This window comes from Anolis sagrei, chromosome 5, assembly GCF_037176765.1.
Source record: "Anolis sagrei isolate rAnoSag1 chromosome 5, rAnoSag1.mat, whole genome shotgun sequence".
Taxonomy (NCBI): domain Eukaryota; kingdom Metazoa; phylum Chordata; class Lepidosauria; order Squamata; family Dactyloidae; genus Anolis; species Anolis sagrei.
In genome coordinates, this window is record NC_090025.1 from 15,153,445 (window position 1) to 15,168,821 (window position 15,377).

General features: G+C 40.8%; 1 protein-coding gene across 1 annotated transcript in view; it reads left to right on the forward strand.

The window, feature by feature from the left end:
* Positions 1–10,407, forward strand: part of FRAS1 (Fraser extracellular matrix complex subunit 1) — a 447,582-nt gene extending 437,175 nt beyond the window's left edge. The window contains exons 70-73 of the mRNA XM_067468571.1: positions 2,649–2,815; positions 4,903–5,108; positions 5,857–6,003; positions 9,729–10,407. Coding sequence (XP_067324672.1) covers positions 2,649–2,815; positions 4,903–5,108; positions 5,857–6,003; positions 9,729–10,325 — 1,117 coding nt within the window. The 3' untranslated portion in view covers positions 10,326–10,407. The remainder of the gene's footprint in view (positions 1–2,648; positions 2,816–4,902; positions 5,109–5,856; positions 6,004–9,728) is intronic.
* Positions 10,408–15,377: the final 4,970 nt, after the last annotated feature.

Consider the following 15,377-nt stretch of genomic DNA (forward strand, 5'->3'; position numbering starts at 1 on the left):
TTCCCTGGGGAGTGAGTTCCACAAGTGGGGGGCCACTGCCGAGAAGGCCCTGTCTCTTGTCACCTAATATCTAATAATATCTAATAATGTAATTTTATTAGATACTAATAAAATTACATTAAAAGAGACATCATTAGGTTAATTTTTTTATGTTTACCGTATTTCAAAGAAAAACAGTAAGCTAGCTCTGTAAGTGGAAAAGTAGGGTCAACAAAAACAATATGGTATCAACAATAATTGTATAATATTAACAACAATAAGAATAGACTTCATTTGTATCCTGCCCTATCTCCCTATGGGGACTCAGGCCGGCTTCCAACATAGTAAAAGGCAAACATTTAGTGCCTATATAAACAATGCAGTGCTAGATATAGATCTATAATTATATATAATAATTTCACATATTCATTTCCCCCTGAGACATTTGCAATTCCTCTTTCTCTATATGTGCATTCCTCCTGCAATATTTGCAAGCCCTGTATATCTATATTCATATACCTATCTAGACATCTCTCTATATATAGATAATTATATCTATCTAGGATTTGTGGAGACTTGCAAACCTGTGAGGAGAAAATACATGTATAAAATTATATATACACGTATACATATACAGAGAGATATATAGATACCTCTATATATTTATTTATTTATATCTATATAAGATTTGCAGTGACTTGCAAACATGTGAGGGGAAATTTATATAAAAATAATGTATACATATAGATACAGATACACATGTGCATGGGAATCTCTAGATATCTATATGTATATAGGATTTGCAAAGACCTATGAGGGGAAAAATTAAACGGGGAACAAAAATGCATACGAGTAAATAAATTTAATACATTTAGATACACACACAAAAGCCAGGAAATTGTGTGGTTTGAAAGAGAGGCATACAAACAAGGATGACATGAAATATATCTTCTTTCCCTTCTTCCCTCTGACTGGAAAAGAAAACACACTGTCAAAGGAGGTGAAGAGGAGAGAGAAATAGATATAAATAAAAATGTAATGTTCGTTTGTGGGATTAACATAACTCAAAAACCCATAAGACTGGGCAAACTGACACAAAATTTGGACACTAAACCCCTAACAAACCAACAAGTGACCATCACTCATAAACCCCTCCCAAAAAATAGCGGAAAGGACTTAAAAACCCCAAAAAGCTAAATGATGATACAGCGCATGTGCAAAAACAACAGCTCCTGGTATCCCTGAGACCAGGTCCTTTAGGGGAGGAGGATGCCCAAATGCACTGCTTCCAAGCTGCAAGCATGCTTCTCCTTGGATTTCTTTGAGAGCATCCCAATCCGTACATATTTCCTATTTCCTATTCCTGGACTGCAACTCCCAGCAATCTTCCAGATAAATTTTATATATATATATATATATATATATATATATATATATATATATATATACATATATATATATATATATATATATATATATATATATATATATATATATATATATATATACTTTATTTGTATGCTGCTCTTCTCAGCCCTTAGGTGGCTCAGAGCGGTTTACAACAGTTTAGATAAACACAATACAAAATCATTAGGCATTTAAAAACAATAGCATCACGAGTCAATTAACATCAGCATCAATACATCAATACATCATATAGATTAGATAGAGATCGATAGTAGGTAGACAGATCAGTCAGGACTGCTGGGAGTTGCAGTCCAAGAATAGGTAGAGAAGGAAGAAAGGAGAAAAAGAAAAAGAGGGGAAGGAAGGAAAGAGGTAGAGAAGGAAGGAAGGAAGGAAGATAGGTTTTATGTAATTATGATGTTATTATTTATTGTTATGTTTTCGGTTCTGTCTTGGTTTTTCTTTATTGTAATTGTTGTTTCGGGCTTGGTCTCATGTAAGCCGCTCTGAGTCCCCATCGGGGAGATGGTGGCAGGGTATAAATAAAGATTATTATTATTATTGTTATTATTATTATTATTAGGAAGGAAGGAGAGAAGGAAAGAGGGAGGGAGGGAGGGAGGGAGGGAGGGAGGGAGGGAGGGAGGGAAAGAAAGAAAGAAAGAAAGAAAGAAAGAGAGGGGGAAGATTGGCCACAGCAACGCATGGCGGGTACAGCTAGTATATCATATATTGCAAGCAATGGCCTCCACGCTCTGTTGCCTAGTCTTGACTCCATTATAAGCTGAGAGAGGCTTTTCCAACTGAAAAAAGGGCTGAAAAACTTAGCTTATATATGGTACCATGCTTATTTTTAAAAGAAAAAAAAAGAGGGAAATTTGAGAGCAATCCTGTGAGTAGAAAACTAAGGTATTTGCCCCTTCTACTCCCTCCCTCCTTCTTGGCATTGATAAGAGAAGCTTAAAAAGGAGCTGTGCTAATTTTCAGCATTTAGAAGTTAGTCAGAACTGCATGTTTGCATTAGAAACATGTGGTAATTGCTGTTTGACAGTGGAATGTGCTGCCTTTGATCAGGGTGGATTTTTCCCCCCTGTTTTTCAAATTCATTGTCTGGAGCAGCAGAAAACAAGTTTGCTTCACCTTCAATATGAGGTTCTTGAATGAGTTGAGTCCTGGTGGAAAGGCATGCCTGGGGCTCTCCAGTGTAATTTTGAAAGTGTTTTATTGACCAACTCTCTTTATTTCTTTTCTTTCCCCTTTAGATTTTTGATCCCAATTGCTTTTCAGCAAACTAACCGGCCGGTGCCTGTGGTATATTCTCTGAATACCGAGTTCCAGCTCTGCAATAATGAGAAAGTGTTTTTGATGGACCCAACCAAATCAGAAATGTCAATGGCGGAGATGGACTACAAAGGAGCATTCTCAAAAGGTGTGATTTATGCTTCCTTGTTGAACTTCTCTCATACCAGTGTACCATTACATCCAACAGAACCGCAAAAGGTTTTAGGTGGAGTGATATACAGTGGACTGAATTGATATGCTTTAGATTGAATTGCAGTATAAAAGAAATGAAGCCTTGGCTGCTAAAGTCAAAGATTCACATACCACTAGTTTTATAGGAAGACATCTCTCACATGGAATAATGAGAAAGTTTTTGGTCTCCTCCAGATTGACAGGCAATTTGAAGGCACACAAACAGCTATGCTCTTTGGTACTGAATAAACAGCCAGTCAAGAACAGATTAAGACATGTGCAGGACCTAAAGTGTGTCAAGCTTAAGTATTCCCACAGCATTATTATTTAAATATGTGTATTATTCCCACAAAGATATATTATAGTGCATGCAGCTTTATATATTTCCAAGTGGTACACTATATATTTCATTTCAAAAGCATGACATAAAATAGTTTATCTAAAATTGATAAAATAAATCAAATCACAAACAAGCTGCTAGATAGTTTTAGACCAAAAATGGGCACCGGCGACTGCATTGTCTGAAGCTTTAACCAATTCTTTATCTGTGCATGATTCAGGGCATTGTGGGCAAGCATACAGGTGCTAAGTTGTTTGTTCTGCTCCACAGTCACACAAGGGGGAGGATTCTTCTAGGTAATGCCATTTTGCCAGGTTATCTTTTGATTTGCTTCTTCTGAATCTGTTCAGGGAATTTCAAGTTGGTTTGACCCTGGAAGAAGGCCCCTCGTGGAAGGCCATCCAGTTGGAATTGCCTGATTTTGCTGCCCACAGAGATATTCTAGCTGTTGCTGGAGGAACATTTAGAGGAGTGGTGGTTCTCATGAAACTTTTACTTGATTTAAGTCTACTGGGTGGAGGCTGATAGCCATATAGTGGGTGGTTTTCGCAATGTTCAACCTTATTTCTCTCGCAATTGGCAGCAAATTCCCATCGCACATCGGGGGCAATGCCAGCTAGCTTATAGAGTCTATCAACAGGTGTAGGTTTAAGACATCCTGTGATTATTCTGCATGTCTCATGTAGCACTATATTTACCTGCTTCGCGTGGGCAGATTTATGCCAGACAAGCAGGCATACTCAGCAGTTGGGTAAGTCAAGGTCAGGGCTGATGGTGTTCTTATTAATTTTGGGTCTGCACCCCATGTGCTACCAGTAAGTTTTTGCATGCTGCTACTTTGTGCTTGGTGTTCATGTGGTGTTTCCTAAATGTTAGTGTTTGATCTAAGGTGACGCCAAGATATTTAGGGTGGGAACAGTGTTCAAGCTCTTGGTCTTCCCAGGTAACTTTCAATTTCTTGTTGGCTTCATGATTACATAGACAGAAAGCACACACTTGTGTCTTGGCAGGGTTAGGCTTCAGGTGGTTATCTTTGCAGTAGCTGGAGAGATCTTTTAGGGCATTAGTAAGTTGGTTTTCAACTGTTTCAAAGTGTTTTGCTTGTATTGTTAGGCCAAGGCCATCGGCGTATATAAAGCTTTTTGTGAGTGGTAGTTGTGACTGATAATTAGCAAAGATGTTAAACAGGTTTGGTGCAAGAATTCTGCCTTGAGACCATTCTTTTGCCTCCTCCATCTACTTTTCCTGCTCTGAAACTCCACATAGAAGCTGTGGTTTTCTAGGAAGATCTGGATGTTTTTTGTAAAATCGTAGTCCTGGGTGGTATGGTAGACTTTGTGCAGCAATTTCCTATGTTGCACCGTGACATAGGTTGCTATAAGGTCACAAAAACAGTTCCTGTAATGCAACCTTTCTCATAGTCTAAGGCATCCAAAATCTTGCATCACATTGTCTAAATCATGTTGTCCCCATGGTGGTTGCATGAATAGTAGCAACCAGTGATGATCTTATGGTCTGTAGGGCCTATTGAGAGCTGCTTAATTGAATGTCAGCCTACTGAAAGAAATTTAAAAAATAGTACAATGGTTTGCTTGAATCTGATGACAGAGACAAGTGTTACTCTGAGTAATTTAATTTCTTTGGCCCATTTTGAATGGTGACAGTTTGAATACTTCTCATTCTGGTGTTTTTCCTCTCCTTAGGTCAAATCCTATATGGCCGGGTCATGTGGCATCCTGAACAAAACCTCAACTCGGCTTACAAGCTCCAGCTGGAAAAGGTCTACCTTTGTACTGGAAAGGATGGCTATGTGCCCTTCTTTGACCCAACAGGAACCATCTATAATGAAGGACCACAATACGGCTGCATCCAACCCAGCAAACACCTAAAGCACCGATTTCTGTTGCTGGTATGTCCTGCCATTCTGGCTTCCTTGGGAGAGGCTTTGAGCTGTGAATCCTTTGGTCCTTGAGATGGATATGGACAGCCATTGCAGCATATATTTGACAGATACTGGGACCCTGAAAATGTTGCAGAGGGTTGTATTGCAAATTCCAGAAACACTGAACAGGTTGGCCATGCTGGCTGAAAGATTCTGGCCGTTGTAGTAACTTTCCCAAACTTTGAGCAAGATGGTAAGAGCTCTTTAGAGAAGGAGTGGCCAAGCTTTTTCCTTGAGAACTCTATAGCATTGTTGAGCATGGCCAAAGGCTGCCAGCAGGCATCACCATTGTATCCCAATCATTTGTTGTATTACACATCCACACCCATAAATACACATACACACATTTCATTCCACTGAGATTCTCACATGCATATTCACACCATTCACATTTGCCACTCATAGCCAGCCATGCACACACAATTTCCCAATCTTCCTCCAATACATTGTGATCTCCTGCTCTACATCTCCTTCTCATTGCTGAGTTAAATTGAATTTTTCCCAAAGCGGCTGAGCTGGGCAGTGAGGAACACTGTGCCATTTAAATGATGAGAATGAAGCACTTTTTTCGCTCTGATTCTCCTATCCTAGTTTCCTCAGCTATCCTGTCAAATAGCCACAGTAACTACTCCTTTAACATGTGTTAACACAATGCAAATTGGCAATAGCACGATTAGTTAACAGGCAAATATAATTTGTTTTCTTGATGTTTCAGGACCGGAATCAACCAGAAGTGACTGACAAATATTTCCATGATGTACCTTTTGATGCCTGTTTTGCCTCCGAGTTGTCAGATCTGTACCTGGTCAGCAGCATGCCCGGAGTGGACGGCTTCACCATGAAAGTGGATGCACTCTATAAGGTGGGTAGGATACCAGTTAACATCCACATTGAAGCTTATTATTTTAAACAATTGTCACTGGAGACTCTAGTTCTCCTTTGTTGATGTGAGGAAATGGCTACAATTCCCCTGCATGTGTCCATCCCTGCTTTAGTGAGTCTTGTAGCCTGCTCTTTATTTTATTTTATTTATTTATTTACTATATTTGTATACCGCCCTTCTCAGCCCTCAGGCAACTCTGGGCGGTTTACAGAGACAATAATTCGATGGCCAAGAACATTATAAAACATTTGAAACATTAATACATAGTATAAAGCCCAACAAAAGTAATAAAAACATAAGCCATTTGTGTCTCCTAATTAAAAACATTATCCATCTCATCATCCAGTCGTTCCAAGTTCCTATGTCTTTTACATTGCATTTTCAAACACTTGCTCAAACAGCCAGGTCTTGACTCTTTTCCAGAATTTTAAGAGGGAGGGGGGTCAATCTAATGTCCCTGGGAAGGGCGTTCCATAGCCAAGGGGCCACCATTGAGAAGACCCTGTCTCTTGTCCTTGCCAAACGTATTTGTGACACAGGCGGGATCGAGAGCAGGGCCTCCCCAGACAATCTTAAAATCCTAGCAGGTTCATAAGGTTCTGTGTTTATCAATGGACCCATAATTTGCTTCAACAGCATGCAGTATTTTTTGCTGGTACACTGGTGGTGACCCATCTTTGAACAAAGATATGGCTTGGTCTCCAGTGTCTGTAGTCTGGTTGTCTTTGGGTTATTTTACTATTATGTGTTCATGTGGCTGCTTGTGAAGACAATTAGGAAACTCTACTTAATATATGATAGCCATGTATAAATATGTGAGAGGAAGTCACAGGGAGGAGGGAGCAAGCTTGTTTTCTGCTTCCTTGGAGACTAGGACGCAGAACAATGGCTTCAAACTACAAGAGAGGAGATTCCATCTGGACATGAGGAAGAACTTCCTGACTGTGAGAGCCGTTCAGCAGTGGAACTCTCTGCCCCGGAGTGTGGTGGAGGCTCCTTCTTTGGAAGCTTTTAAACAGAGGCTGGATGGCCATCTGTCAGGGGTGATTTGAATGCAACATTCCTGCTTCTTGGCAAGATAGGGTTGGACTGGATGGCCCAGGAGGTCTCTTCCAACTCTTTGATTTTATGATTCTATGGCTATATTATCATCACTTCCTATATGGCTATATTACTTCCTGGGACAAGAAGTTGTGGCCAAACTCTGCTGTTTCTGGGGCCCACTTCTAAAATCTTTCGTGGCCATTCTATGGAGTGTGGTCCTCTCTTGATCACAATTGTGCAGGTGTCTTTTGTTTTGTTTTAAAATCTAATTTCAATTCCAGTGGCCTGGCATCTTTCCCAGACTGGAGCTGAAGCCAGTTTCTTAATAGTTATGAATGATAAAGATATGTGTCCTCACGAATGTAATTGCATTAGCTCTTATGTGATATCTCTTACATTTTGTAGGTTATACAAGATTATGGTCTGACATTTAAACTTACATGTCCAGCTCACAAAGTCAGCAGCAGAATAATTTTGCCTATAACAGAACTTCAATCACTATCTTTTCCCTTATGTAGCTACCATTTACAGAGGACTTTCTGTTTAGATCACCGTTTCTCAACCTGGGGGTCAAAACTCCTTGGGGGGTTGCGAGGGGGGTGTCAGAGGGGTTGCCAAAGACCATCAGAAAACACAGTAGTTTCTGTTCGTCATGGGGGTTCTGTGTGGAAACTTTGGCCCAATTCTATCGTTGGTGGGGTTCAGAATGCCCTTTCATTGTAGGTGAACTATAAATCCCAGCAACCACAACTTCCACATGTCAAGGTCTATTTCCCCCAAACTCCACCAGTGTTCATGTTTGAGCATATTGAATATTCTTGCCAAATTTGGTCCAGATCTATCATTGTTTGAGTGCATAGTGCTCTCTGGATGTAGGTGAACTACAACTCCAAAACTCAAGCTCAGTGCCCACCAAACTCTTCCAGTATTTTATTTATTATTTATTTTATTTACAGTATTTCTAGCCTGCCTTTCTCAGCCCTAAGGTGACTCAAGGCGAGTTACAGATTGGCAACAATTCAATGCCACACATTCATAAAAAAATACAATTAAAAACATTCTGCATAACAATATAAAAACATTAAAAACATATAAACACTAGTGTCGTCCTGTTAAACTCATTTTCCATTTTCTGTTGGTCATGGGAGGTCTGTGTGTCAACTTTGGTTCAATTCCATGGTTGGTGGAGTTCAGAATGCTCTTTGATTGTAGATTAACTATAAATCCCAACTACAACTCCTAAATGACAAAATCAATCCCATCTCGAATCCTACCAGTATTTCAATTTGGGTGTATCGGATATTTGTGCCCAAGTTGGTCCAGTGAATGACAATACCTCCTGCATATCAGATATTTACATTACGATTCATAGCAGTAGCAAAATTACAGCAACGAAAATAATTTTATGGTTGGGAGTCACCACAACATGAGGAACTGTATTATGGGGTTGTGGCATTAGGAAGGTTGGGAACCACTGATTTAGATCAATGACTCCTAATCATAGAATCATTGAATCATTGAGTTGGAAGAGACCTTGTGGGCCATTCAGTCCAACCCCCTGCCAAAAATCAGGAAAATCACATTCAAAGCACCCCTGACAGATGGCCATCCTGCCTCTGCTTAAAAACCTGAGGGCTGAGAAGGGCAGTATACAAATACAGTAAATAAATAAACCTCCAAAGAAGGAGCCTCCACCACACTAAGGAGAGGGTGTTCTTAAAAGCCAGACTTTCCACAGAAAAATCCACTTGTCACCTTTCTTAAAGCTTTGGCATCAAGCATTGTGTCGTCGCGCCTGGGGTCTATAGATCTTAGCGAAAGTAATATGGATGTGACACCTCTCCCCAGGGGATTGCTTCTTGCACTCCTTTAGAGAACTGGAACTTCCAAGGACCAAGACACTATAGATAACTCGAAATAGTCTTTATTGTTCACAATGAGTTATCTTCCTTAGGCAAAAACTTGATATTCAAAAGGGATAAAGAAAACATACGTTACAGTCTTTGGAGTCTTGGGTCCAAGGAGTTTTAAGGCTGAGAAGCTTTCCAAGTTCCCTCTTTCCCAATGGCTGTGAAGGCCTGAGCTTTCACAACCCTAGCCCAGTGACCTATAATTGAAGGCACAAAGTCTTCCTCTTGATGCCAAGGGACTGGTTTGAAGGCGCTTAGGATTCTGCAACATCGTCCAGGTGAGCTGTATATGAAGAAGGAATCTTAAGAGTACAAACTTAAGAATTGGTGAAGAGAGATGACTTAACTGAGGGCTTTTGGAACTAAGCCCTTTCTCATGTCCATCTGCTGGGACGTTTGATGGTAGAATGAAAAGAAAACCCTGCCCTCTTCCCCAGGAAGGGGAGGAGCAAAACAATTAAGCAGGGGAGGCAATTCAACAGATGCAAACAACATTGATAGAAAGGAGTAGATAGCCAAACAATTCAACTGTACATTCACATACAAGTGGGGCCTGACGCGCCATCACAAGCATCTTTTAATTTCATAGAAGCATGTGTAATCTTTTCATTTCTGTTTTAATGTATTTACATTGTGACTGTTTTATTTTGCCCTGGAAATATGATTAAAAGATGGTGCCTGAAATCTTTGCATGCAATGCTACTGATTCACTTGGAGCCGTATTTTGACGTTCTGTTTCTCTTTGAATAGGTGGAAGCTGGGCACCAGTGGTATCTTCAAGTGATCTATGTTATCGGCCCCGAGACTATTGCAGGCCCCCGGGTGCCACGTTCCCTCATTCACCAACTGAAGCGCAGCCGCCGGGATCTTGTGGACCACAGGGGTGTTATGGCTCTGGATGACTCCTTGATCTACGACAACGAAGGTGATCAAGTCAAGAATGGCACCAACATGAAGTTCCTCAGCTTGGACCGGCAAGAGGCCGTCTCTGCCGCCTCTCTCTCTCAGACGGGGGCTTCGATTGGCAGTGCCTTTGCCAGCGTCATGCTGCTCTTCCTTGTGCTTTTGGTCACCTGTTTTGTGACCCGTAAGTGTCGGAAGCACCGGAAAAAGAAAAAGGCTGCAAAAGACATCCCGGAGCAGTATCCTCTCAATACCAAAGTGGAAGCGACTAGGAAAAGCACAGAGAGGGTGGAGAAGAATATAAACAGACAGTACTGCACTGTGAAAAACCTGAACATCCTTTGTGAAAACGAAGGGACCTACAAGGTCAAGGGGGCAAAGGTTAAGCAAGTGAACTTGGAGGTGAAAGTTCACAACAATTTACATGACGGAACAGAAGTTTAATGGCACGTTTTCAGAGTTGAGTGGTCCCATCTTTTTATAAATTGTAAAAAGGAGAAAAAAAGGAACTTCTATACAGTTTTTTTTTTAAAAAAACATCCTGGTTATTTTTATAACAATCTTGTGAGAAAAGGGAAGATTTTTTTCCTTTGGGGGATTTTTTCTTTGCCTGTTTGGTTGCCTGAGAGGTGAGCAAACAGCACATCTCTGCGTGCTTCCACTCCACAACAGAGCTACCTCGTTGAAAGCGGATGGCGTGAGGTTCCCGAGAGAAGAAGTGCTGACCTGCACCCTTTCTATCCCCTTATAGAGCACCATTCCATTCACACAACCTCTGCGGATCCAAGTCTCTTCTGCTCTCCATCTGCTGTATTCTCCATTTATTCAGGGGCTGGACAAAAGTGATAAAAGTGCGGCATGCAAATGAGATAGGAGAAAAGCACAATGTAGTGCGTTCTCAACCAAGGTTCTGAGAAGTATGGTTTTTTGGAGGAGAGCACATTATTTCCGAATGTATGTATACTCATGTATAAGTCAACTCCATGTATTGGTCGAGGGCAGGTTTGGGGGACAAATTGTGGACGATGTAATTTGTGGCTAAGTTTTGAGGATCATTCCATGGAGACAGAAAAGGGTGAGTGCCTCCTCAGCGGGCCAGTCTGCCCTGGCCATTGGCATTTTACCACATGGATGTTCAAAACTTTACTTACTTTACTTTACTCATTGTCAGAATATGATGGCCCTCCAAGTGTACTGTCTTGGCAGTAGGTCCATAGGTGGCTGTAGAGCTGTATTCTCCGTTACTCACCGGTTCTGCTACAACACATATTCTTGATCCGCCTGTTCTCCCACATCGATTTCCAGGTTGAAGGCACTCCCAGTCAGGGTTGGCTTGACGTGCCTTCCTCATGGCACATTTCTCCCTTTTGCCCTCCATCTGTGCTTCTTCGAATTCCACAGCACTGCTGGTCACAGCTGACCTCCAGCTAGAATGCTCAAGGGCCAGGGCATCCAGTTCTCAGTGTCTATGCCACAGTTTTTAAGATTGGCTTTAAGCCCATCTTCAAATCTCTTTTCCTGTCCACCAACATTATGTTTCCTGTTCTTGAGTTGGGAGTGTAGTAACTGCTTTGGGAGACGGTGATTGGGCATTCGGACAATGTGGAGTTGATGGCATAGGAGCATCACTTCAACAAAATTGTTCAAAAAGACCATAAGCAGCAATGTGATGGAGAAAGCAGAGAGGGCCAGTGTGTCCTCCCAGGGCAAACTAAGTTCTCACCTTTCGCCACTCTACTCAGAGAATGAAATGGTTCCCCTTCTTATGTAAGAATTAAGTTCCTTCATTGGGTCAATGTTTTATGAAAATTTATAGACTTATACATGAGTATATACAGTAATATTTTATGCAGGGGTTTCCAGAAAAAAATTCAAGGATTCCTCCAGGGCTAATAAGAAGGTGAAGAAGGCTGCTGTATTCTCATGAAGACAACCCAGTTGGAGACTTAGCCACAGGCCCATGCTCTCATTGGCTTCCTATCACAGCCATCTTCCTCCTAAGACAAAGGCCCAGTTGATTGTATTCCTCAAGTGATTACAGAAGATAAGTGACAAATTGGCTGATGGTATATTGGTTATAATAAATACTTTTTAAGTGTTTTGGTATAATCAGTGGGAGTCAACTATTCAGGCATTTAACTTTTTTGAAGGATTTATTGTCCTCTCATCAGATTATATAAACTGGCCAAAAAAGAAAGAAGGTATACATTCTTCTTGCTATTCATTGTGAGAGTTCTACTTTGTACTGAAAGGTCTGCCATCATAAACACTGAGCGCTAGAACAAAATCAAAACCTCCCATACTTTTTATCATAATTCAGAATATATTCCTTTAAATAATTTCTATACAAAAAAGTTGGTATCATAAATATTTCTGTGTTCAGTTTATGATATTTCGCTGTCAACACAATTTCAAGTCCACAATGCACATAGGATGTATTCCATAATGTACTGCAGGAGTGCCTCTTGGATTATGTACAGTAGAGTCTCGCTTATCTGACCTCTGCTTATCCAACATTCCATCTTATCTGATGGAATAATTCACAATTTCCCCTTCAATTAAAGGAGTGCTCCCCAACTCTCTCTCCATTCCCAATAAGAGAAAAAGAGGAGGAGGAGGAGGAGGAGGAAAGAAAGGGGGTGAAAGGCAGGATCGGAAGCAGAAGCATCCTCCCTCCTTCCGTCTGTGATTTCCACGCTCCTCTTCTGCATCCGGGCACTTCCTGCTGGGTCACTCTAGCTCCGAAGCGTTGCCTTGCCTTAATCCTTTGAGTCCCTGTTGTTAGTATTCTAGGTGTCTAACGCTGTGTTGGACAGGTAGCAGTTGGAGACTCCGTAATACCCAACATTTTTGTTTATCCGATGTTCTTCCAGGCTGTTTATGTCATATCAGCAAGATTATACTGTACTTTAGAACATGGACTACATAAAATTTTATTGTGGTGCCATGTTAGCTTGGGTCCTTGACTGGGGCCAGTTGGCCTGTCCATAATTTTACACACTGGAAGTTTACTTTTTAATTCATCTTCCTCTGCTTCTTAAGATTGCAAATGTCATTGTCCAAACTACTTCCTGAAATATACTCAGGAGGAAGTTATGCACGATTTGGGTGAATGGATGGGGCATTCACAAGTGTGGCCCAATTTGTCCAACACAAAGTCCATAAAACTATAAAGCAGTATTGCCCAACCTGGTGCCTTCCAGACATGTTAGAGTACGATTCCCATCAACTGTGATGGCTGGAGAGATAGTAATACATAGCAAATGGAGTGTTGGGGAAATCAGTTGACCACATGAAAAATGGTTGTGTGAATCAGTTCTTAATTTATGATAACATTAAGATCCCATCTCAAGCCAATTTATCACTCATTCTGGATGCTAATAGTGCCTTTGAGCTTCTCCCAGGAGGATTGTGTGCTTATCATTAGTGCAGGACAGAATGGGAAAGAAAACCATTTATAAAGGAAATAAATTGTTGCCACAGATTTATTTCCACTAGACTCTAAAACCTAGTGATTTGATTCACTTTAGTTGCCACCTACTGTTTCTTGTTATTGTTTCTGTACTCTACATTCATATCCTAGGATCATGTGTTAAATATAATGTACAGGGTTAGTCAAAATGCATAGGCCAATAAGCCATTCAATTGAATGGCTTATTGGCCTATGCATTTTGACTAACCCTGTATAACACATTGCCTTTGAGCAAAACTGAGATCCAATAATCCAGCGATCCATATCTTGACTATATATGGTTTTATTTAGTGTCAACAAAGTGTTGGTTGCTTTAAAATTGGTCTCTTGTCAGAAATATGGATCTCTTTCACCTGAAATGCTTTCAGACACCTGCCATTGAACGTTCAATACTTACAAGATGGAATTTTGTTGTTCATTGCTTCATAGTTGAATTCCATGTTGACTGCACCGCATAATCAGAACTCTTGTAGTGTGTTAACTTCATTCAATTGAGTTAGCCATTCTGCAACACACACACACACATATTTCCCTGGATGATCTGCCTCCTTCCACAAAAATGTGTGGGGAAGTAGTTTGATGCCTGAAACAAATTGCTAGATTAAGGCAATTGTATTCCACTTTTAGTGCCTAAATAATGCCAAGATTGCTTTGCAAGTAGGACATGAACAGAACATGATGAGCAAATGATTGTGGATATTTGATTTCAGAAACATTGGCTGTAATTCTGTATAGTGTTGTCGAAGGCTTTCATGGCTGGAATCACTGGGTTGCTGTGAGTTTTCCGGGCTATATGGCCATGTTCCAGAAGCATTCTCTCTTGACATTTCACCCACATCTATGGGGCACCTGCCTCAAGCAGACAAGAGTTCTTTCTCCCACCCTGGACCTTCAACAGATATATAAACCTCACTTGCCTAGTTTCCAACATACCACAGAACCTCAGAGAATTCTTGCCATAGTTGTGGGCAAAACGTCAGGAGAGAGTGCTTCTGGAACATGGCCGGACAGCCTGGAAAACTCAAAGCAATTCCTGTATAGTGGTAGTTACTTTTTTAATCTGCTGCAAAATAGTTATGACAAACTGACATTTTTTTTAGAGATAGTTAAAACACCAACAGACTATGGTGGAATCTTCACCTTGCCTAGCATAATATCTTATCTGCAGATGCATGTTGAAAAGCATCAAAATGGGAATAACTGCTTTCATTTGAGACACACAATCACTTTTTTGTGTTTCGACCACAGGCATTATTGCATTAGATATGCCTGTTTATTCTCAGTTTCTGCATTTTGTCATTTATAATCTTGCAATTAACTTAACATTTTGTAAAATCTCGAAGTATTATGTAAGTTCTGATACAATGTCATAGATCAGTAATTCTCAACCTGTGGGTCCCCAGGTGTTTTGGCCTACAACTCCCAGAAATCCCAGCCAGTTTACCAGCTGTTAGGATTTCTGGGAGTTGAAGGCCAAAACATCTGGGGACCCACAGGTTGAGAACCACTGTCATAGATCAAATTCGTAATGTGCACAACAGTAGGCCTTTAATGTGTTGTCAAAGGCTTTCATGGCTGGAATCACTGAGTTACTGTGAGTTTTCCAGACTGTATGGCCATGTTCCAGAACAATTCTCTCTTGACATTTTGCCCACATCTATGGCAGGCACCCTCAGAGGTTGTGAGGTCTGTTGGAAACTAAGCAAGTGGGGTTTATATATCTGTGGAATGTCCAGGGTGGGAGGAAGAACTCTCGTCTGCTTGAGGCAATGGTAAATGTCGTAATTGGCCAGCTTGAAGAGTTCTTTCTCCCATATCTGCAAATATATAAACCTCACTTGCCTAGTTTCCAACAGACCTCACAACCTCTGAGGGTGCGTGCCATAGAGGTGGGCCAAACATCAGGAGATAATGCTTCTGAAACATGGCCATACTGCCAGAAAACTCACTGCAACCCAATGTGTTTTTAGTTGTTGGCTGTCCATTTTCAATTCCATGAAGAGGCAGCTTCATTATGTTCATGA